Raw genomic sequence first — 25,973 nt, 5'->3', positions numbered from 1 at the left:
ATCTGAAACACAGGTTTCATAATCATCTGGGTTTTCTGGTTAATTAAGAACTCATGTCAAGTTGTTGCATCACAAATTGATTTAATTATTTTCTTTTGAAAACTGAGTCTGTTTGGAGCCAGAGGAGTATTAGCTCTGTATAAAATTGTCTGGCTCCTAACAGACAATATTTCTTTGCATAATAAAGAAAAAGAGCTGTAAATCAGTGTAATTTAAATTACTTTTATGTTTGCCATGAGAAAAAAGTGTGTCACTTTTTTAATTATTTAGTTTTAGATCTTAGTTTTTTAGTTTTAGAAATATAACCCTTTTCAAACTTTTCAGCTTTTAGTTTGCTCCTTGCATGAGAAAGAACACAATGCAGTAATGCTGTGCTGTAGAATGAGAACAACTAATTAATTGTGGCCTACACAATATGAAAACTGAAGTACATTATACATGTACATGAACCATTGCTCCATACATGTTTTCTTTATAGTATTGTCGTGTACTGTATGTACTTATTTTGTAACTTTGTTACCAGTGTACACTATTATGCAATACAATTGTTTTATGTACGTTTTTTTTAAATTTTGTTAGCATTTTAGTTTGAGTTATTTTCATATGGGGATTTTTTTTTATTGTAATAATAATGCTGAGGATCAATGCCACATGTAGATACTAACATGGCGAAAATGTACTTTTTGCTCCTTTTACTCTCATCTATATAATCTAAAAACACATGGTAATTTGGGAGATATTTCTCAACCTTGCCACAATGCTGTATTCACTGGAAAAGTACACCACCTGTGATTTCTGCCTGGATCCACATTTACTGTGCTATCATATTTTATGTTGCTTTTCACTATTTGATACGAAAGGGCTGCACATTACTGAAAGAGTGATCCATCATTTACCCCAGCGACCATTTCTCTGGAGAGATTGATATTACTCCCATCTCTGTTCATGAGAGAAGGGCACTTGTAAGTTTGTGACTGATTAGAGGACTTGCAATCTCTATGGATCAGACCACCTCTTTAAAGAAATGGCCTAGATTTGCAAGTACATCTAGCTACAATCTTGCAAGTTGCCTGTAAGCTGTGTTCAAGCCTAATTGTTGGTTATAAATCACCAATAACTATAACAATAGCATAATACTGGTTAAAACAAAATCATTCTTTGTAGAAACGTTATTTGATCCAATCAAAGTAGTGCTTAATCCTGAAACTGGTAACATGTATACCTTTTCTACATATACTAATTTTTTGGGTCAACATTTTCATTATCGTTATTGCTGATATATGACCAACTCTTAAAACCATTTGCAAAATAACAATTTTATCTATGATTTGCGGGGCTCCATGTACTTCTGTCAATGTGTCATGTTTTGGGTGGATGGCCATTGCTTTCAATTTGACAGGGGGCGTGGAACCAGACACTATGAAGTTCTTGAGGTGGATGGAGCCGAACCAATGACCCTAGAGCAGTTCTTGAGGGACGATGCTTCGCTGCCTGCCAGATATAGCAGTATGGATCTTATGCCTTCTGTGCAACCGATACTTAACAAGTTCAATGCCTCTTCGCCACAGCAGCAGCAGCCTTCGGCAGAAAAGCAAGATAAAGCTGGACAGGTAATTTGACATGAATGAGTGATACTTCTTTTTACCTCTTCTGTACCATGGGCTGCAAATGCTGCTCAAGATTTTGATTGTTGAAGATTGTTTTGTGACTGAGAATGGCTTTTCACTCAGGTGTTAAATGGGTACACGGTAGGATGCGACCATCATTGTTGGTCAAACAGTTTTTTGAACGTCAAGTAAGGCCTGGCTGGAATGCTCCCCAGGGAGTGGAGATTGTGCACACAGTGTGAGCGGTGTGAGCAAGTATTGAATCCAATGACCGGGGTAATAGTATATCTGTAAAGCGCTTAGAGACATTGTAGATGTATTAAGCGCTATATAAAAGCGGAAAATTATTGTCATTCTTTTCTTCCTATAACAGAAACACAACTTCATTGCCATTTATGCAGTTTTTTAGTTGAAGTACAAGTATGTATTACATATCCATTTTACATACTGCTATATGAAAAAAGGAAACTTATTTGAGGTATGTTGCTCACTACACAACAAATGAGCATTTCATGAGCGCAGACATTTTGATTGATTTTACCCACTGATATAGAATTCTGAGTATTAATCAGTTTTATTCATTAAAGGTACTGTATTCCCTTTTGCAGCCAACATCAAATTCTGTTAAACTTTGCAGGAATTATGAAAATGTCACGTATGTCCTATCTGTGAAATGTAAACATCATATTATGCAAGGAAACCCGTTAACTTGCTCGACTTCACTGTCGGACACTATTGAGTGACTGACTAGCCTTTTTTTCCTTCTTTGGTAATAACATACAAAAAATGAGTTGTAAAGGTACATGAGCATTTGTCTTCATCAATAACCCACTTCATGTAATGGCCAAAGTTAAACAGACTGAATCTTTACTCAGCACTAAACATACGACTATCCAGTACAAGGGTCTGAAAATCAGACTGTTTACTAAAGTGATTGCAATCACTAAATGGCAATATGATGAGGGCACAGACAGATATTGATGCATATTTTTAGAGGCTTGTTTCCATTTGATTATAAAACATTTTAGAACCCTAAATTAAGCATCTACAATCAGACAAGGCAATATTACATATCATTTCAGTGAAGTTTGTTGCAGTTTAAATGCCACTATCCACATTTCAAAGGATTTCATGCAGGCATGAAGTAAGGAAAGCTTCAGTCGTTGAAGCTCCCTATGTTACTCGTATCATACATGATCACCTCCATTATTAGAAATGTCCCCTCTTTGTCATTCATTTTTTTCCATCAAAATGTATTGATAATGCACAACAATATTGTAACAGGTGCATAAAACATGTATTGTAGGATCCAAATGATACTAAGATTAAACTTACAAAATTCAAAAGGCCAAAGTTTTCATGTTATAAATTCTACAGATATTCGTGAATAAATTATATTATTTTTTTCAAATGCTGGAAAAAGTTAATAATATGGGTAATCTGTATTATAGTAACGTCACAAGACTTGTCATACTTCAAGAGTGAGATTCATGCATCACCAAGCATCAAATTTGTGTACCGGTAATTTCCTCTCTTTGGGATTGCATAGTTATACAGTTTTTGACATTGTCTTCCCTAGCTATAGAGAATAACTACCGGTAATTAAAACCTCAGTCACAAATACCGTTACGGGCTGCTACGAACGATTTTCAGACAATGGAAAAACATGATTCGTACGAATGATACGTACGTACGAACCTTTGTGACCGTAGCTTAAGATAAATGAACCTAAGGTATGTCCATAAAGTATGGACCTAAGGTATGTCCATAAAGTATGGACCTAAGGTATGTCCATAAAGTATGGATCAAAGGTATGTCCATAAAGTATGGACCTAAGATAAAGTATTCACATCAATGTTGCCATGGGTCACCGAATCGGGTGAGTGATTCTGTATAAAGGGTTCTTCCACCTGGTTGCAAGCAAGAAAGTAGGACTGTAAACATACATGATTTAGTGCTGTAGACAAGTAAGGAGAAGGTGCACAGAAACTATAGAGAGTTGTTTTGGAGCAGTTGTGGGAAGCACATACCGGTACTTGATTGATTGATTTGTTTTATTGTCCACATTAAATGGAAATTCTTTTTTCACATGGTTACAAGGTACATACAGTACATAAAGCATATGTCCATTGAACACATTTTAAATTACACATTGCTAATTAATCACCAAGGAGTGTGTATGTGGGTTTTTCTGTGTATGGCAAAATAAAAAGAACTACATTTATGCATATTACTGGTATTTCAACAAATTTACTATTTAAACATTGCCTCTGTGGACATTTTTTGTAGAGTCCTGCAATAAATAATTTTAGCCTGTAGGACCTGTGTACTTGTGGTGTAATTAGGGACTTTTAGATTTGCATGGACTGATACGTGTGATGTCCATTCAAGGCAGTGCATTAAAAGGAAGGTCGATCGTAGCAATCCAATATTGTGCAAATCTAAAAGTCCCTGTTGTGGTGTAATCTACTAGTACTACTAGATTCCTGACCTTAATCTGTGACCCAACATTATCTAACCGTAAAGCTGAGCTAACGCCCAATCAGGGCATAAGTCACTGGCGTACCTATGGGGGGGGGGGCAGGGGGGGCAGAGTGCCCCCCCCCCCAGACGGGCTCCAGGGGAAAAAAAAAGAAAAAGGGGAAAGAAAAGAAAAGAAAGGGAAAGGAAAGAAAGAGAAAAAAGGAAAAAAAAGGAAAGAAAAAAGGAAGAAGAAGAGAAAAGGAAGAAAAAGGGAAAAGAAAAGGAAAGGAATAAAAATGGGAAAAAAAAATAAAGAACATGGCCGTAAGCACCAGAGGGGGGGGGGGCAGTTGACTCCAGATATTTTGAAATCGTACAGTTTTTTTCCTGAAAATGTAGTGTAGGCCTATACCAAATCCTTCAATTCTACTTTTGAAAATGCAAAAGTACCCTCATGACCAGTTCGGTCGCTCGAACTCCTTTCACTCCTTTTGCTTTTGAGATTCTTCGAAAACTTTTAACGCATCTTTCCCCCTTCCCCATCAGAAAAATATTCCGCATACGGCCCTGAAAAATTAAAACAAATGAAAATAGGAAAATATAAGTGATATAACAAATTTGAAACTCTTCGCTGGCGCGAACTGCTTTGCTAGCCTATTTTGTATTAAATGTTTTCACTTGCTCGTCCCCCTGAAAAGAGAAAAGGATTAGTATTGCCTAGAATACAATTGTGCCTGCCCCGACGGGCCCCGACCTGCAACCATGGCAACAATAACACACAATATATGTACCAAATGTTACTAAAAGAGACTAATTCATTTTTCTCGCTCGCTACACTCGCTCGCGAATAAAATGAATAGACATTGCTTTGGAAACAATTGTGCCCACCCTTGACCTGCAACAATATCATTAAAAATGGAAGAGTTTTTTCGCCCTCTCGCCAAAAAGGAATTGAATCGCGTTAAACGCGATTGCGTCCATCCTGACCTGCACCAATAAAAACAAGTTTATTTATTAATTTCTATTAAAAGAGAATTTATTTTTTTTGCTTGCTCGCTATGCTCGCTCGCCAAAATGGAATTGACACCGCTAACGTACCCGCCCCAACCTGCAACAACCAGTTAATAATTATGTACGAAACGTTATTCAAAGAAGTTTTGGTGTGCTCGTGCTCGCCAAAACGGAATTAACATCACCTTAGACATGATTGTGTAAGCCCTGCCCTGCAACAAAAAAATCTGAAATTTATGAACCAATTATCATTACAAAAATTTTGCTCGCTCGCTACGCTCGCTCGCCAAAATAGAAATAACACCGCTTTTAATAATCACGTCCCTGACATGGAACAATTAAACCAAGTTTATATACCATATTTTCCCTATAAAGAGAAGTGATTTTTTTTTGCTCGCTCGCTACGCTCGCTCGCCAAAATAGAATTAACACCACTTTTAATAATCACGTCCATGACATGGAACAATGAACCCAAGTTTTATGTACCATATTTTCCCTATAAAAGAAAAGTGATTTTTTTTTTCGCTCGCTACGCTCGCTAGCTCGTGGAATTATGTGCCCACCACTAACCTGTTACAATATCATTAAAAAGAGAAATGTAGGGGGTTGCCTGCCCACCAAAATGGGATTGACATTGCCTTAAACACGATTGTGCCCGCCCCCTACCTGCAACAATGAAACAAATTTTATATAGCAATTCATTGAGAGAAAGATGTATTTTCGCTCGCTAGCTAAAATGGGTATAAAATTACCCTAAACACAATATTGTTCCCGCGCCCTGCATGGGACAATTGAACCAAGTTTAAGTGGCAATTATTAAAAAAGAAGTGATTTTTTTCTTGCTCGCTACACTAGTTTGCAAAAAAAATGAAATTAACGTCGCTAACAAGTGAATGTTCCCACCCCCAACTTGCAACAATACCAGTTTATATACCAAACGTTACTTAAAGATTTTTTTTTGCTCGCTCGCTCGCTCGCTCGCCAGAAGTGAAAATTAGCATCGCCTTTTTTGTTTGTTTCGGTCGCTTGCCCCCCCTGACGGAGTACCCCAGGTACGCCACTGGCATAAGTACAATTCTTGTTTACGTCTGGATTGACAATGAGAAGTGATTTACTATTTTTGCTTCCTTTATTGACTTAATTTCAACATTGTATATGACTTCTCGTGGGGAATCAGTCATTTTTTGTTTCGCCTGCGTAGCAAAAAGCGAGACATAGGCGCCGCTTTTCCGGTGACGGCGATGGCGGCGTCAACATCAAAAACTTAACCTAAGGTTAAGTTTTTGAATTTTTAATATAATTTTTATAGTATAGGTTCTTAGTCAATGAAACTTTGATTATAGGGTAATCAAGTATCCCCAATCATGTGAGTAGAATTTCAGATCACAAAGTCAAGGTCAAAGGTCATTTTAGGTCATTAGACTTTGACTATGTTGTAGCATCATCATCGAAAACTTAACCTAAGGTTAAGTTTTTGAATTTTTGGTATAATTTTGAAAGTTTATGTTCTTAGTCAATGAAACTTGGACTATAGGGTTATCAAGTCTTCCCAATCATGTGAGTAGGATTTCAGGTCACTTAGTTAAGGTCAAAGGTCATTTAAGGTCAACAAACTTAGACTTTGTTGTGGCATCAACATCAAGATTTTCAAAATGCTTCTTCTTCGTTTTTTTCAACCGATTTTGATTCTGATTGTTTCATATGATAGGGCTAGGAAGGGGATTTAAAACTTCTACTCAGAATCGTGAAATTCATTATCTATACTAATTTATGCAAATTTATTTGAAATCACAAAAAATGCTTCCTCTCCTTCATTTCTCGACCGATTTTGATTTGGTTTGCTTTATCTGGTAGAGCTAACGTGGTACACTAAACTTCTACACAGAATACTGAGGTACTGAGAAGAAAGAGAAGAAAGTTTCAGCCCTTTTAAAAAACAAACTATATATAATACATTACTTGTGAATATAAAAAAAGATGAACATATGAATCATATACGATCCTAGATTTGTTGTTGTCGCAGGCAGCGTTGCCTGCGAGTTCCAAGATTTCGGCAGTGAGGTACTGAGTAGAAGTTCTCCATTGTTCTCCATTAATTAATTATGGTAATTTATGCAAATTTATTCTAAAAATAACAAAAATTGCTTCTTCTCCCTCATTTCTTGACCGATTTTGATTTGGTTTGCCTTATCTGGTAGAGCTAAATTTGGAACACTAAACTTCTACCCAGAATTTTGAGATTTTGCTCTATTGATTATTTATGGTACTTTATGCAAATGAAATGAAATTATGTCCCTTCCAGGGCATCAAATTTTTATTTTTTGACCAGTTCAAAAGTGTACCACATAAAATTTAGGATATTTGTTGTTGCAAGATGCGGATGGGCACTACGTCATTGAAGTTCTGGTTTATCATATTGAATTGCGTTATGCAGGCGAGACCGCCGAGAGTGTTTCCCTTGTTCTATTTATGCAACCGTCCTGAATTTCCAGTCCATAACATTGCATAAAAACATTTTTTCCTGGGCAGAAGAGATAGAAAGTGTGAGTACATGTAGTAGTATGAAGTGGGTATAAGCTCAAACACGCCGTAGTTTAAACAAAAAGTAAGCACTGTATGACGTTATAATATGCATCATGTGGGTCTGACAGCTTGATGTCAGAAGTAGGTGTAAATTGACACTGGGGAGACCAACGACTATAGGTATTGTACATGGCTACACAATAGATCTATGCCTGATGTAGACACTAATGAAAGTGTCTGGCATTACTTGGGGGATATCAAATGTATCTCTCTCAACAGAATCACTTTTCCTTTAAACTTGGGGCTTTATGATCTGATGGCATTTTCATAAATATATCTTGTAATTTCGCAAAATTAATTTTTATCAAATATGAAAAGGTTTTATTTTTAACTTGCGCTTAGAAATACCTATATTAAGCGCCCTTAAAATGTAATTATTATTTTTATCATTTCCAGTGGTTTCCATCTAAATTTAGCACAGGAAATTTTCAAAAACTGTGTAATATAAGGTTTTATGTAATATAGTATTAGTGCATGCCACATATTGAAGTAATACCCTTTTCCAGATGTAGGCCTTTTTATTTTTTTTTTTATATACATGGACTGTTGTGCTGTGTGTTTTATAAGAATGAAACATCCCTTTTTTTCCAGTGGTGTTTAAAAGTAACCAGTGTTTAGTGTACTTTAAACTTAGCCTTAGTTGAATTTCACATATTTCATGATAAATTGACATTCACAAATGTTTCATGCCACTTAATGATGAAATCACTATAGGGGCTGATAACTACAAAATCCTTCATTTATTTTTATGTACTGTTCCACAGGGCTTCATGAAAGAGTAGCAGAGTGTGATACACGTATTTTTACACTTACACACAGCAGCCTCTAATTGTAGGCTCTTTTATTTCCTTCCTAGCTCTCTGTCTCTATCTTTTCCTCTTCCCCTTTCTCTTCCACCCCTCCCTCTCTCTCCCTCCCTCCTCTTTATCTCTGTCCCTGTCTTTCTACCTATCTGTTTCCTTCCCATTCTCTCCTCCTTTCTCCCCACTCACTCTCTCTCTCTCTCTCAGTCTCCCCCTCAATCTCCCCTGTCTCCCTGCCCTCTCTCTTCCCCTTCTCTCACTCTCACTCTCCCTCTAACTCTACCTCTACCTCTCTCACTTCCATCCTTCCTTCTCTCACTCTTGTCTCCATCATCTCTCTACCTCTCACACGTCACACACAATCCCTGTCCCTTTCTCTCCTTCTCGTGGATTTCCGTTTATGTTTTTCTGTCTCTCTGTCCCTGCCTTTGTCTCTCCTACCCCTTTGCTTCTTGGTTCTCCTTCATAACCATCTTCCACTTTGTTCTCCCATCCGTCCTCCTCTATCTCTCTCTCCCTCTCTTTCTCTCTCCCAACCCACTCTCCTCTTTCTCTCACTCTCTCTCACTCTCCTGTCTCTCCAACACTCCCACAAACGCACACACTCTCTCTCTCTCTTCTCTCTCTCTCTCTCTCTCTCTCTCTCTCTCTCTCTCTCTCTCTCACCCCTCTACCCCCTCTCTTCCCCTTTCTCTCTTTCTCCTTTTATCTCTCCTTGTTCTCCTTCATAACCATCTTCCACTTTGTTCTCCCATCAGTCCTCCTCTATCTCTGTCTCTGTCTCTGTCTTTCTCTCCCAACCCACTCTTCTCTCTTTCTCTCACTCTCTCTCACTCTCCTGTCTCTCCAATACTCCCACAAACATACACACTCTCTCTCCTCTCTCTCTCTCTCTCTCTCTCTCTCTCTCTCTCCCACACACCCCCTCTATCCCCTCTCTTCCCCTTTCTCTCTCTGTAACACACAATCTCCTTGCCTGTATATCTTTTCTTTATCTTTCTCTGTGAATATTTGAATAATTGAAAAGACAGATCTTATTTTCAGTAATCCTTGGTATAAATGCATACATTTCTCTGTCATTTCAATAGATCCACTATTCTATTTTAGTCATTATTTTTTTGACAGAATATTTTTTTTGTCATAATAATCCTTTGATACCTCATCAAGATAGAATACCTCTTGAAAAAAAAGGTATACCATTGTTGATGCACATATTCTTAAAATGAAGATCAACCCTTTAAAAGCTTCAGGTAGTTTGAACCAGTTGAATATAAACTTTTGCTTGCTAAGAAATCTGGACCAAGAAATTGATTTGTGATGAAGGTTTATGGATTGTACGGTCACAGGTCAGGTTACAGGTCAGGAATGCTTTAAGATAGACATTGAAAACTTAAAATATTCATTTAGAAATTGTCTTTAAAATATATTTATAAGCGTGATGGCACCTTGGTTTACATGTATTTAATTTTTCTCCTGTAATTCATTTTAAAATGGATTTAACAGAAAAAATGAGAATTACCTGTAGGTATCACTTACTGAGACAAATACATGTATGTCATTATATATATTTTTAGTATTTGTTATCGGATGTTGTAGATTATATATTTCATCATACCTCCCACATGTAAAATGGTTATTCAAAGGCAAAGTCCAAACTGACACTGAATCAAAACGCACAATTTGATTTCGATTTCCAATCATAAATATCTTGATAATCAGACAGGCGATCAGCCTTTAAAAGACATGGGGCTCCTGGCTGACCTAAAGGTTTGTAATTATGATTGCAGCATGAGCTAAATCCAGGATTTTGTTTCAGAATCTGAGTGTTGCAACAAAAGTAAAATGTATGTGGAGGTGACTCGAAATGGGGTTATAGACAAGAGTGTTTCATAACCATAAAACAGGGACAAATACATGGCAGTAATTGTATCTGGATTATTCAAGTAAATCTAGGCTTAGGACTCTTGACAGTTACCATCAATATTGATTGCTGTATTATCCCACTGCCTCAGAGTAGGGATAATTTATGGAATGGAATGGAATAGCCTGTGGAGTTGGGTTTCTTTAAAGCAATTTAAGCAATATGATAATTTACTGAGAAATCCCAGCCTTAATTATGTAGAGGTGTTATAGTCAAGTGATCAAATCCTTCGACTAGCAATGCAAAGATTGTGGGTTTGAATCCTGCATATACAAAAACTCTAATTAATTAAGTCACCCCACAAACAGTTGGCAAGAAAAATAAGCACTTTGATATCCTGATAGTGCAGTTAAGCTGTCCTTGAGCAAGGCATTTTATCCACATTGCTCCTCTCCACCCAGGTGCTGAATGGGTATCCTGTAGTAGGATGTGTGGATGTGGATGTGTCAGTGTGGGTGGTTTAGCATGTGCATGCCTGTATAAGGGTGACTGGCTGGAAAGCTATCATTTAGGGAGTATAGCATGTGCACTTTAAAGTGCAGAATCCTAACAGAATCCAGTGACCGGGGCGATAAAACTAAGCGCTATAATGAGTTTATACAGTAGGCTTGCGGTTGCACCATGTGAGAGAGAGAGGGAGGATTGAGGAGTCCTGAAAAGGACTCTCAGTAATTTTTCTTGAGGGTTTGTTAGTCCTGAAAAGGACTGTTGGTATAGTCTTGAAAAAGAGTGTTGGTTATCTTTCTTAGCCTATAGTTCTAAGGAGAACTATAGCACTTGGAGAGGATGAGTGACAGGAGTGGCTCAATTGAGTTTATTTCATTTAATTAAATTACATATCGTAACTGCACTATCACGATATCAAAGTGCCTATTTTTCTTGCCAAGTGTTTGTGGGGTGACTTAATTGGAGTTTTTATTTATTGTTATCTGATTTTTCTGATTGATTGGAGCTTATGTTTGGATTTCTTTGATCTGGGAATAAAGTCACAGACATACATTAACAGTTAACAAAGTCAAACACATAGAGCGAATCAACCACTCAACAGTCAACAACCTTTAAGCAGATGTGTAGCTGTCAGGTTTGACAGTCCCTTAGGGTCTTTCCTGGTTAAGATAATGTCTTTACATAATAGGAATGTTGTCTCAAACACAAGGTGATTTATCATTTGCTTCCATTCCTTGATCCTCCAATTATGAACAGGGGGGTGTTTCACAAATCCTAAGTTGAACTTATCTCTCAGTTGGACTTACAATTATGGAAAGCCATTAGCATCTATGAAATTATTACCCGTATCAGACATATTATTCTGAGGAGTGGTTTTACAAAATCATATTACACTTCTTGTAATCCCTAAAAGAGCTAATCAGTAAATATAAGACCATATTACCCTCTCATGAAAAGCCTATGGGCTTTACGTGTTAAAAAAAAGGAAATAAAGTCTTATATTCACCGCGCCCTATTTTGTCATTTTCATTGCGCATCTATTATGCGTACAAGAAACTGCGCACTTTTGCGCGCACTCTATTGTGACGTAATAATCACACCAAATTAGGCACACTGTTTGCAGTGTATCAAAAAGCACTGGATGCACAGTGCTGGTTTGACAAATTTTCTTCAGCTTTTTGAGATTGTCATGGTTGATTTATGTATTTGCTCTAGATGTTTGATTTGGATAACAATAACAATATTGACTGGCTTAACTTTCGGGAGATACCACAAATATTGCCCTCACAAGACCCATATTGCCCTCGTCTTTGACTCAGAGCAATATGAATCTAGTTTGGGAAATATATGTTGTATCTCCCTGAAGGCCAGTCCATATTATATAAATATTTTGTAAAAGTTATTTTAAAAGTCATAAAATGTTGATTCAAATCATTCATATTTTCTATAATCAAGGAGATTTCATGTTCTTGATGTGGAATTTATAAAAAGTCTAAAATACTTGAATTTTCCGTTTTGAATATATTTTATTTTAAGAGTACAACTTAGAGATAAGTTTGACTTAGGATCTTTGAGAAACACCCTCCAGATCTTATACTATAAGGATCATGCCTCAGAGAGAGGTTATGATGTCTTACATTGACATGACTTCAGTATATTATCCCAGACTAGTAATATGAGAGCTTCTTAGTATAAATGTGGGTAGAAAGGACTCTTGGGTAAAACTACAGTTTGCTGAAGGTCCCTGGTTATAGCTGTTGGCGATTTTGGAGCTTACTGCAGATTGTGCAGTAAACGTGCATTAGGAAGAGAAAGTGAGAACACAAGATGTGGTGTCGTGCAACTTTTTAGAAGGTTTGAACCTTCTGTGTCATGTTGATGTTCATTATTTAGAAATGAACTAAAAGACATGCAGATAGCCATTTTTAAATAAAAGAAGGACTACAATTATCATTTTCAAATCACTGAATTTGAATCTGTTTCAGAGCTTCCAGGAAAATTCATGAGTGTTTTAATTGATCTATAGTTTGCAATCGCCTGAATTGTTTTTAATTGCAGCTCATAACCTAGATAATATGCAGGAACGCAATAATGATATGAATCTTAATTCATCTGCACACCCGGTGAAATGTACATAGCACCCCTCTGGATGATTCCCCTGACCGTACCCTCTTAACAACGTACCATTTGAACAACGGAACCCTTTGATGACCACCCTCTTACAAACCTACATCCTTGCTAATACTACAATGTATCCAATAGTACCTTATGGGAAGAGCGTTGTCCCAAACATCTTGTTTTCCACAGAATTGCATGTATTCATACGTCAGGCAATAAGGTCATATATTTTGGTGTGTGTTTCACAGTTTTTAATCACAATATCAAGCTTAATCAACTGGCTGCAGAAGACTGCTGAACATACATGTACACAGGTTTCCACCAAAAACGCAACTAAATTTTGATTGGCAATGTCTTAAAAATTACAAATCCACCCTCATTGAAATTACACTAGCAATGTTGTAGTATTACTTTTTCATCTTCCTGTGAATTTCACAAGAATCTGAGTAAACATAGCTAGTTATGATTTTTTTTTGTAAGATATAGTATTTTCATCACAACAATTTAAATATGAAGTTGAACAAATAAGTGAACTGTCATATACTTCAATAACTTCTTTGATTATTTTATTTTGCTTTTTGTAATAAAAATATATTTTAAAGATATCTTCATGACAATCTAAATGAAAAAAATAATCTAAAATGTGACAGTGGGGATTTCACCAAGAACCAATGAGTTAGAATCACTTCAATAGAGAGGTTTGTTGGGAAATGCAGAAAAGACAAGTACACACTTCACTTATTGTGCACCAAAGCTATTTAAAGAGCTCTCATGTAGCTTTTGACAAATGGTAGGTTTGACAAAATAAGTCTTTGTTTTGTGGTTTTAGCTTCAATAAATTCTTGTTAGATTTAGAGGATCCTACGACAACCATACATACACAATTTCACTCAGTTTAATTCAGTACTTCTCATGATATTTCCAATCAAAATATTATTGCATTTTTTATACACCCAGTATGTACATACTACATTGTACAAATATATTCCTTACTTTTAAAAGAAATAGAAGCAAGTATATCAGTAGTGCACACAGTATGTAATTTTATTGCATTTAGATTTTATATGTAGTATATGCTCTCTGTATCGCACTGAATGGAAGTCACAACTTTTTATTTTTTGTTACAGGCCCCCAGTGAGCAATCTGTAACTCCCCTAGCCCCGGCTCGTAAAAAGCGGGAGAAGAAGAAACAGGAAGATGAGATCAGCTTAAGAAGCAACCGTAGTAGTTCCAGTAGTCTTGCTAAGATGGACTTATCTTCTACTGATAAAGACCAAGGAGCTGGACTCCTACCCCTCCCACCAAAGAGCAGACCCCGTAACGCACCACCCCCACCACCGCCTACATACGCCCGCCATCATTCATCATCATCAAATAACTCTAACCAGTGTACTTTGATTGATATAACACAAGACAGTTTGGCTAGTCCAATAAAGTGTCAGTTTGAGGACAACTTTGAACCTCTCGTAGCGTTAGAGGGATCAGCTGACAGTGCTGACACTAGTAAGCGAAAAACACAAGGCACAGAGTTATTAGAGGAATATGGACTGTACTTTAATAAGCTTGATATATCACAGCCATCGTCCTTACCAGTCGCTCCGTTAGGACAGGGGTCAGTGGTACCTGCGCAGGGTCTGGAAGCACCAGCTTCCCAAAAGCTAGTCAGGAACAGTAGTGCTCTCAGTGATCTTCTGTCGATGCCTCTGTTGAATGTCACCAACTCTTCCTTCGAGTCTGCACCTGGGCCCTCAGCTCCGTCAAATCCCTTTGCCTCTTCGCAGCCTCCAGTGCCTCACCAACCCAGCGCAAACCCTTTCCAGACACCCCTGGCACCCGTCAAGACTGCAACGTTGAGTGCGGACCCCTTTGCTGCTTTGGTGTCCATACAGAAGACCAACATTAGTCCTGTAAACAAGGATTCCCCAGGAATACCTAGAGGTAAGCATGTCTTTGATGAGTTACAGCCTTAATTCCTTCCATGTATACGGCAAATCCCATGTACTTGTGTTAAATCCTCAGTCACACCAACGGCCAAAGATCAGTCCACTTTAGAGTCTGTTTCATTCATTCATTCATTTTTGTGTATTGGAAAACATCAAAACAGTCCGAAAACTGATACAAGCAAAGGTTACATAATTGCACTGTTCAAAATGTTTAAAAGAATCAAATTAATTCACCAAAATTGACAAGAAACAAAGAATTTGATGAGAAGTGAAGAAGAATTGTTCAACATATTGTGCTTCAAATTGATATAAATATAAACACATTTCCAATAATAAAGTAAAGGAGAAATCATAAGGGACAAACTAGGAATAAAGTCAGAGAGGAGGGATCTGTTTAGAAAATGATAACAAATATCAGAGTGCCATTTCCTTTGCTCATTGTTTACATTTGAGTGCTCTGACATTTGCTCAGGTGATAATCGCTCCAGGCTTTATATCATCAAAAGTATAAGGTTATGGTTAGGATTGCAATTGTGTTTCAGGTTAGGTTTTAGGGTTAGTGTTAGGTGTAGTTTTGGGTCCAGGGTTGGAAGTTTGGAGATTGCTAGTGTAGGAAAGTACTGGATCACACATGATTGGCAATCTCCCTTGAAAAACCAACCACAGCAAAGTAAAACCTTTTACATGTAATTGTACATCAGGTGGGAATGAAAAAGTAAGTAGCTTGGCAGAACAAGTTATTACCAGGTCTGATATATATTTGTCACAACCCCTAAAATGTACAGAATTATCTGTAAAGCTACTTTTCCACTTTTGAAAATGGATACTGAGAAGTTACTACAGTGACTTTTTCTTTTAGACTGTTCTGTTGATAAATTTGGTCATTTACCAGATTTATTTGAAAACATTGTATTGGTATTTGTTTTTTGAATTGTAGCAATGGTGGATTCTTTTTCTTCTTTATTTTACAAACCATGATTATAAATCATGTTATAGATATAACACATTATACAAACTTGCAGAATCATGAGTGCCTCTCTGAAAGAAAATCTGTCTGGAAGCACCTGGGAAAGGGGATTATTATGTAGTATATGTACCTCAGAATTGACTTGATCTGGCTGAAAATTACATACATTGCACACAGAAATGTATATATGGGGCTACTCACATGAAAGCTTTGTCTAAACCTTTTAGCTCTTAGCTCTAGTATTTCTCGTCATATTTCAAATATGAGGGTATTTGAAGAGAAATCATTTTCAGGAGACATTACTACATTTCCAAAGTGGCAGAAAAGTAATTAGGAAGCTCATAAATTATTGTTTCACCTTAGGGCCTACCAGAACAAAACCTTCTCTTTTACATGAAACTTGGAGGGTAGGTTTGATAGAAAATGGGCCTTGAATTATTGAATTTTTAAAGTCCAGTTTCAAGTTATATCTCCAGTAGAACTTGTGGTGGTTTTTATTAAGGGAGGATTAATGCCAATCTTTTTTTCTTCATTCTACCATACATTCATTTTTCTTATATTGATTTGATGATTGTGGAGTTGAGAAAGGTGAAAAATAATTGATAAGAGACCTAAAGGGAACCTCCAGCCGAAAAATGATTTGCTTTGATAAAAGCAGAAACATTACAAAAATTGGTGGCAAAAATATCAAAAATTACGATGAAAAATCAAATGGGTTATGAAAAAGGCAAAATAAAATTACTGAAATAGACATACCAAACTTTGTGAATAATGAGGAGGGAATTCCAGTTTGTCTCCAAGAGAAGGTGCTGTTCATTAGATTTTTAAAAATCATAACATTTCTGTAACGATTGTTCCAATTTTGCTCAAACCTTTATTGATTTGTTTTTTCTGAAATTTCTGCTACTGTTTAAAGTTACTCATTTGGAGGATCAATTTTATCCTTTAAGTTGAGAATAAAAGTCTAAATACAATTAGAACTTAACTTAAACACACAGATTTATGGTGATGGAATGACAGTAAAAACAGCAGAATATTTTTTTCTGTGAGATGTATTTTTATTTGTTATTCTTTTAAAGTTTAAGAACACAGTACAATATAGAGGAATATTAAAATTGAGTATTAACAATGGAAATCAACTAAATATATTTACACAGGGCTATTTTTATGATAAGAGTACCATGTTGGTGTCTAAGGCAAAGGATCACTTTAATCAGATTAAATGCTTACATATGAATTTTAAAAGAACTAACTGCTATGTAACAGTGGATTTCCTGTAAGTAGGAACTTCTATGCATTTATTCAGAGACCCTTCAAACATATCGAACAGGAGGGAAATGCCTTGGGCTTATATCATCTTGTATTATTTTAATGTAAAAGAGCTTTATGCAATTTTTGTGGAACTGATCTATTTTGAGAGGACTGAGTACCATTGCTCTTAAATGCACCCACTTCCAGATTTAGCAAATGCCTGGAAAGTGTTATCACTGAAGACAGATATAATACATAGGACTTTTATCTATATAAGGCTTTCTAGTGGTACAATTAATCAGTGTATTTAATATCTTTAGCGCAGTACCCGGATGACTGACCAATATTGTTTCATATTGCTCAGTCATCCGGGAACTTGAACTAACGATATTGATATCATGGCAATAACACACAAAAACAAAGCCATATTTACTGAGGTAAGTCAAATTTTGTTATTCCGCTAGTCAGACTAATAAAGATAATAATAATAATATTGTATGGCTTTGTTTTCGTGTGATTCTTGTATCACACTCAAAGCCATCCAATATTATATTGCATGTGATTTTTAGCAAGAATGGATCAATTTCTTATCGTTTTGATGATTCCAAAACCTCACAGTATACATCAATGCTTACATGTTACATGATCAACCTTTTCCAATTGCATCTAAATGGTTTCTTTCACAATGTAATTGCATGATCAGAACACATCTTGATCTTTAATATGAAATCGCTTTGGAAGAAATCATAACACTTATGGAAACATGTGGTAGTTTTAACAAAATCAGTCATACAATAAGAACAATTTGAGAATTAAAAAGAAATGTTTGAAAATTGTAATTGCTATACAAAAGGGAATTTTAAATTGAACGAATTGGTAATATCACTGTGAAGTAATGGTGGACAACTCTCCTCTTTGCTCCAATACACATAGTTACTGAAATTATTTTTTAATTTAAAAAAAAGGAAATGCATGACTCAAGATGGTCTTTCCTTTTCAGAGGACCTTTCATGATATGTTATCCATAATATATTTAGAGTTGTACCCAGATAAAGGAGGTGCTTAAGAAAAAAAAAAAAATCATATTTTTGTGCAAAACAAACTGGAGAGTTGTCAGTAACTACATCGCAATCCACTTACAAATTGTCAATTTGAGATTTGTACATATGCAATGATTTCATATTTCAAACATTCACAGCTTTATCACTTTTAGTCTGATTTATTTCAAGCTTTTGCCATGCTTTTTCTCAATATTTTCTGCTTACAAACAAGTGAACTCAATTCAAAGATTGAATCACCCTTTTATAAAGGTAATTCAAATACAAGACAAGTCTTAAAGGTTACTTTTAAATTCTCAATGGATCCAATGGGCAATCCAAGGGTAGCAGTGTCAGTACATGCACATTGCAACCATATTGTCATACATTTATATGGTATGGATCAATTAAGTATTCTATGAAAATTAAAGAGTTATTAATACTTACCCTTGTGGAAGACATCAAGATCAGAATTACCATGCTATAATTGAGATTGATCCCCTTCAATTAAAATGAAATTAAATTGTTATTCCAATTTTTTAACTTATCTTGAAGGATTACACTTTAAATATTGAAAGAATATCTCCTATAGGCTTTTTGAAAATCCATGGCTCTACACTAAGCTTTTTCACGAGGGAAACTTGAATAAAAATCTAATGGTCTGTGACTCGTTGTGTATATGGTACCTGTCTAAATTGCACAATTTGTTGTGCCCATGTGCTCTGTGTGTCTACTAGTATCAAGCCCTGTCGTATCATGTGCGTGTAGGATACAGGGAAAGGAAAGTGAGCCTCAATTTTGACATTAAGCTCCACTAACAGTGAATACATATTTTTTTTCTTCTTTAACTTCTTTTACAAATATTTAAAAAAACATTAAAATGTGAGATTAAACTTTCCTGGGAACACAGCTGGAAGTGAAAGATGAATTAGATGAATTATATATATCAATAGATTACAATAATATAAATCATATGCTATGCTGAGGTGTTGTGGTCCAGTGGATAAGTTCGGGTTCGAATACCTGTCGCAGCACTAATGTCCTTTGGCAAGACGTTAATCTATATTTGCCACTCTCCACCCAGATGAGGTCAATGGGTACCTGGCAGGAATTAGTTCCTTTATATGCTCCATCGCTGTAATGGCAGCCGTGCTAAAGCCTGGTAATAATAATGGATTAAATGGAGCACCAGGAGTGGCAATGTGCCAGACATGAGCACTATACAAGACTCTACTAATATTATCAATTTAGTGTCTGTCAAAGGAGAGATTAACAGCTCTTTGAAAACTTGAAATCTATACCTTTGAAAATGGGAAGTTATTGACCTAAAAACTAGCTATCGACTTGATCCTTTTATGTGAAGTATTTATATTCACAATAACTTTGCATTGATTAAGCACGGCTCATTGCCGCAGCTATAGGCGAGCCGATCAGGTCCACATATAATATATACTCACCGTAACTGTGACAAATTTGACCCCTGTTGACCCTAAATTTAGAGGAGTGCTGAAAAGGATGTTTTAATTTTCTTTTGTGCAATGCTGAAAGGGAAAATATTGGTTATTCCTTTATTTTTGTATTCAATGTTCATTCAGCTCTTATGTGGCATAAAGTTGTACATTTTGTATATTTATGGGATAGTGTCTTTAATTTGAAGCTGCAGGTTTTAATTCAGATAACATCAGAAAAGTTTGAAGTGATCTTTAACTTTTCTACAAAGTTAATGCAGCCCTGGTTCTGATGAGTCAATATGGGGATGAGTTTTTTTTGCCTGGGTTTAAATTCTTTTTCTTGTTTGCTTGTTTTTATAAAATATGATTTCAAGTTTTACTTGTTACATAAACATGGATATTGGATTTATATGAATCCGAGGAAGAGGCAACTGTAATCTGTGTTTGATTGAAAGCTGCTATTTAGGTGGATCTGTGTGGGAGTATATATACTCATCAATATTCATAGTGTGTTATAGAATCAGGAGAAATCCTTCAAATATGAACACAAGATAAGAAATTAAGAGGAAGGGATGAAAGAGAGAACGCACAGAGGGATTATATTCTCTGGATGTTGATGAAAATACATCTCAAGTAAGATATAAATTGCATCTACTTTGTCTTCACCTTTTTTAATAAATCATCCTCCCGCTTGTAAATTTGTTAATTTTTAAAATTAAATTATATGAAAGCAACTTTGATGGTCTATGGATAAATGGTTAATTTTCCATGCAGTCTAAGAAATAGAGCACACTGTCTCAGATATAGTGGTCCATTTTCGGTGTAGTCTAAAAATAGTGCTTCATTTTGTACGCAGTGTAAGAAGTAGTGGTCCACTTTTTACATTCTATTAAGAAATTAAACTTTGTTTTTCACACAGTCTAAGAAATAGTGGTTCAATTTTGGGCTGGAGTTACCCTTTAAGTCTCTTATCAATTAATTGTCACCTCTCTCAACTTCACAACCTGCCTTGCTCCATTTTTCTTGCAGTGTAAGAAATAGTGGTATATTTATTTATGCAGTGTTCTCCATTTTTCACCTAGTTTTTCAATGGCAGCCAGAGGGCGGAATTCTGTTTTGATACATTATTGGATGTGAGAATACAATGCACCACCCCTTTAAGTCTTTGACTACTGAATTATCTCCTTCCTATAGGTTTAATAGAGGGACCACCCTGTTTCTGTATGCAATGGGTTAGCCTTAGGACTCATTCCTATATGAGCAGTAAACAAGGGATGGGGGAGGGGGGAGGAAGGGGGATGGGTATAATGTGTAATGAACGATATTTTAGGATGTACCAAACACCTCCCTGGATGTACAGAAGCCTTGGTAATGTTTGTACACTAACTTCTTTTCAGTTTCAGTTCAGTTTTATTTGTTCATTTCCAACAGAACAGTAATTTTGACAAGAAATCAGATATACAATTCAACATTCAATATTATAAAAATTTTACATGATTTAAAGTTATGAAAATAGAAAGTATACATGAATATCCAGTATAATGTTTGCTTACCTTAATCAGTTCACTGAATTTTGAATATTATCATTTTATTATCGTTGATTCCCCATTTGCTATCACAGTGCTCTAACATGACATGTCTTGTCTTCCCCCAGGACTTATGCTGAAAAATTGCAGATTGGGGGCTTTAGGGTTGCCATTGGGTTCAAGGTTAAGTTTAGAGTTTGGGATAGGGTTAGGGTTAGGTAGGGTTGGGTAGGGTTGGGTTCAGGGTAGAAGTATAGAATTCTGTTAGTGTAGGAAATTGATGCAGAGCAACTTTCGCAGGAGTATGTGTCGTACAACCCCATTAAAGTTGGTCATGTCATTAATTTGTCATTCTCTTGTTTTGTCTTTATCTTCTTCAGGCCCAAGCCCATCATGAGAAGCTGAGGAGACTGGTCTGAACCAGTTAAAACTTGCATCAGATCCTGGTACTTGCCTGTATATGTCAAGAGTCTGGTCACGCGGCACAGTCAACCAAGGAAACGTAACAGTATAAAGAGTGCCAGGTTTGGAAGAATTTAAGCCACATTGTCAGAACAGGGAGATTAGTGGTAAAAATCCAATTGATGTACATGTATGTATGTATGTGAAGAGTTTCAAATTTCCCTTAATTATCTTATTTTTTCTTTATAGTGGGAGGGGGGAGGGGGAGAGGGGGAATCCTGTACTGTTGTGTGGTTCTTGAGATTTCTGAAATAGATCCAGGTACTTGCCCTGAATATGGTAGCAACCTCTGCAAAGTGTTTGTAACATTTTTGGTCTTTTCCAAGAAGATTCACTTGCAATGCAATGGATAATTTTTGTTTGTAGGAGAGAAATAAAATCCCATCCTGTTGGCATTAAAGCCCCACTGCACTAGTTTGGCCAGGATGGATAAGACCTCCCTGCATGATCACTGACAGGTGGTTATCTCATCAAATCAGCTCTCAATTAAGATAAGAAAAAGAGGAGCATGGGGGATCAATGGTCACCGATTAGGCATTGTTTGCTATATAGAGGGCGCAAGTAGCTATAAGTAGTGCAGTGGGGCTCTAAACTAATGAAGGATGACATTATGACATGCATGTTTCATGCATCATTGTGTAATTTACACGATAGCAACTATGTACTTTTGAAAAATAAATCTAAGGCAATTTCATTAGCCTTGTGCGTCCCCTATTGAAACACGCTAACATAGAAATGATGTATTACGTTATCTGTACATAAATTTAATGGGACATCAAATAATGTATTGAATTGCCCTTGAGTTGATTTTTCAGTTATGATTGTGTTAATTTCATATACCGGTGAGGAGAAACATGCATCTCAGGCACCGAGTACTGCGATGCCCCCCACCTGTTGCTTGTGCACCCTCAATGATTTTGAACCCTCATAAAGATTAGATGTATTACAATTAACATTTCTTCTGATGTAACTCTATTGACAGCATTATGCAGATTTTGAAACCTTTTTCTATGTGCAGGAAATTGTTATTTCAACGATTTTATTGTTAAAGATAAAGTTGAGTTACTGTGAGGTACTTTATAGAAGGTTATTACATGTATGTAGTATGTAATGTGACATTTTGGAATCATCACAATGATAAAACCTTGACTTCTTGCTAAAATTCACCTGCTCTGCGCTTAGGCATTGATCTGTACACACATGTGGCATGAAAGTTTGATCCAAATTTTTTAGTTATTTCTCGTATTTTGAAAATTGTGGGTAATTTCCAATTTGATATATTCTTCCACAATGAAAAAAAGAATGTGAAAGCTCAAAACTTATTTGTTACCATTACTGGAACTCATAATTGCCATTCTAATGCCAATTAGAATTGCCCCCAATAGCAGAAAAGATTCTTTGAACCTTCATTTCCTCTGCAACTTAAGGAAAAGTCCCACTCAATCACCTATGTATGACTATGCCCAGGCAAAAACCTCCTCTTCTCTTCTGCTGGACTTCATGTTTCCCTCCAAGAAAGCTCTGAAAAGCTAAGGAAAAATTACCCATATATTTGTAAGATTTTCTTGCAACTGCTCTTTTCTACCCTAGTCTTAGGTTATTTTTGGTGGATTACTTTTCTGTTTTTTTTTAATTAATCATTATTTTGAATTATTGCCTTGCTAACTGGTTTGCAAAATATGCACTCTTCTTGCTAATTGCCACCGCAGTTGGAGCCAGACAGCAGCACTCTCTCCCGAATTCCCCTAATCACATCGACCTGAGAGTCCTGCTCCCCCTGACTCGACTCCTAGCAAACAATCTTGTAGCCACACTAGGCTTTGAGCATCCTTGCCATTCTGTGAGAGGGACAAGATTAGCTCCCGCTATCATTCACGCCCTGCCTATATTATCATAGGCAAGGATTCAGACAATGAATATGATTATCGCGCCACAAATAGCATCTCAGGCAAATCATTGGGCTGATGGTGAAAGTGTTTCCGGTCTGGCTCTACAAGTTCAGAAAATAGAGACTTAACAGTCTCCTCAGTATCTCAAGATAAACTGTGGTGTCCAGGACATGGCCTGAAATGGTACTTACATAAGATATAGACCCTTACTTATCTATGAGCCCCTTCTACCTTCCCCAAACTGCGGATCTGACCTGCACGCTTGCTTCAAAAAGAGAAAATATTCACGAGAGCATGGTCATATATAGGGGATTGGGTGAGGGGTTTTCCAGCCGTTGCTAGGGCAACAAAGATTCAAAGAACTTTTTCAGCTACCAGGGGGGGGGGGGCAATTCGAATTGGCAATAGAATGGCAGTTGTGAAATAGATAGGCAAGTAAATCTCACTCTTAGATAAAAAGTTTGATCAAGAACTTAGATATTCATGTTAGAGTACAGTTTTTGTCCAGCTATGTGTGTGGACAAGAACTTGCTTTTTAGGGCAATGTAAATGCCAGTGCGAGGGGGTTACTTTTACAAGAAAATATGCATGTTCATGTCTCTTTTGAGTGATATTGCCAGAGACATAAATTCTCAAAGTGCTTATCCTTGATAATCTCAGAGCTTAAACCCACAATCTTAACTTCATGGCCCGTATTCTACTATTTCAGTTAAACCAGACACCCGGTTTCGAGTCGCTTCTAACAACATAAATATAGACAGAGTTTGAATTTTCCTTTCTACTCTACGACTCTGTTAGGATTGTGTCAGAGAAATGAAATTCAATAGCATGCTGTTCGTCCAAGTTAAAAATGAATGAATAAGTGATGAGTAGGTGTAGTGCGTTTGTGCAGCTCAAGCAGAAAAAGAGCTAATTTGTGTTAACCATGGAACAATTAGAACATTGCTCAGTTGATCAGAAAGTTGACTTTTTGCTAGCAATGCTTACTCACACTAGGGTAATCAAGTTAGCTTATTGTTTTTTTTAATAGTTATTTTACTAAGTAACCATCGCTAAAAGGTCTGAATACTTATGTGAGTGATTTATTTATGTGGGCAACTTGCAAATTCTTCAAAGAAAAAATTGCCAAATAAAGGCACTTTTAAATGTGCTTCCATATCTAATATGTTCAGTAAGTAATAGTTAACAACTGTTCACATTTTTGTGCTTTTAGATAAAAGCCCATTACTGAGAAAAAATGTGTGAAAATCATCAACCTCATTTTATTCAAGTTCCCCAAAATAACCCACCATTTATAAATATCCTCATAATTATGGGGTGATTTCAGAAGGATTCCATAAAAATATCACCACCCATACAATCCTTTTATCACCGTCTGGTCCGTTGTATTCCGTTTATTTTTGGACTGAAAATATTTTTAACAGCTAAAAAGTACCTTCAAAATCTTGAGCATGTATTAAATCCATAGCAAGTCATGTTAATCTGATAATCAAGGCATGATCTATTTCTTATGTTACTTCTGAAAGCGCAAGTCTGGAGTCCTAAAATAAGTTATTTTTTTTCATTAATCAGTCAAAATGTGCAGCCATTTTTACCCGTTGATTAAAATGTTATGCTGTGTGCATGTTTATTGTTCCCTTCCTGTTTCATATGACTATTCAAAACCAAATTTGCACTTAAGAGACAAGCAAATCAATCAACAATGTCTGATGTAAAGAATTTTGAATAAAAGCCCCAGACTGTCCAGGGTTGTGGCTGAGACACTAATCATAACAATTATGATGAGAGGTAGACAAGTAGATCAGTATACTGTTTGCTCTTTCCAGCCACCTTACATAGCTTTTACAAATTGGAAGGGATGCAAGCAGTATGTGCGATTAATGTGATATTGTGCAAACGTGCACGAAGAGGACGCTTGGAGTGTTGAATAAACGTAAATGAATTTAGAAAGATTGGAATCGAATAACTCAACCATTTGCTAAAAATAACAGATTTCTCCTGCTATTATTATAATCATGTTCACAGAATTTGGGATGGGAGTGAAGGGGAGTTACCCCCAACAAATAATTTGAATTATGGACTCATCACCTGGTGGAGCCAGATGGGTGTTATTAAACTCATTTTATTTTGCACATAGTAAAATTTTTTCTAATGATATGATCAATATGCCCCTCAGTCCTAAAGATAAACAATATCCTTTTTAGCAGTATGTTTACTTTATGGAGATAAAATTCCCTGTTTCTGACACTAGGGGTACAGACAACATTTCAATAGAAATTGAATTTTTGCTAGAAACTCCCTATATTACATGATTGCTCTTACTATCACTATAATACTATCCTGTTGCATACAGATTGAATGTTATGGACAGATGTAAGTTGCAAGTAATAACGTTGTGTGATTCTGATGTGATTACAATATAATAAATTAACAAGGCAGTTAAAAGTACCTTAAAGGAAACCCCACGTCAAGAAATAACGTTACTTAATAACCT

The 25,973-nt window shown here is 36.3% G+C and overlaps 1 protein-coding gene across 6 annotated transcripts in view; it reads left to right on the top strand.

Annotated features, from left to right (window-relative positions):
• The window catches only part of LOC100889676 (DENN domain-containing protein 1B), an 85,839-nt gene extending 63,755 nt beyond the window's left edge, over window positions 1–22,084 (top strand). For all 6 annotated transcript variants that reach the window (XM_030997780.1, XM_030997783.1, XM_030997781.1 and 3 more), the window contains 3 exons: window positions 1,400–1,610; window positions 14,081–14,891; window positions 21,509–22,084. In XM_030997780.1, coding sequence (XP_030853640.1) covers window positions 1,400–1,610; window positions 14,081–14,891; window positions 21,509–21,525 — 1,039 coding nt within the window. In that variant the 3' untranslated portion in view covers window positions 21,526–22,084. The remainder of the gene's footprint in view (window positions 1–1,399; window positions 1,611–14,080; window positions 14,892–21,508) is intronic.
• The last annotated feature ends 3,889 nt before the right edge of the window (window positions 22,085–25,973 follow it).

The sequence above is a fragment of the Strongylocentrotus purpuratus genome, unplaced genomic scaffold, assembly GCF_000002235.5.
Source record: "Strongylocentrotus purpuratus isolate Spur 01 unplaced genomic scaffold, Spur_5.0 spur5_scaffold_4, whole genome shotgun sequence".
NCBI lineage: Eukaryota > Metazoa > Echinodermata > Echinoidea > Camarodonta > Strongylocentrotidae > Strongylocentrotus > Strongylocentrotus purpuratus.
The sequence above is the reverse complement of the archived record's forward strand: the minus strand, read 5'-3'. Positions and strand labels throughout refer to the sequence as shown.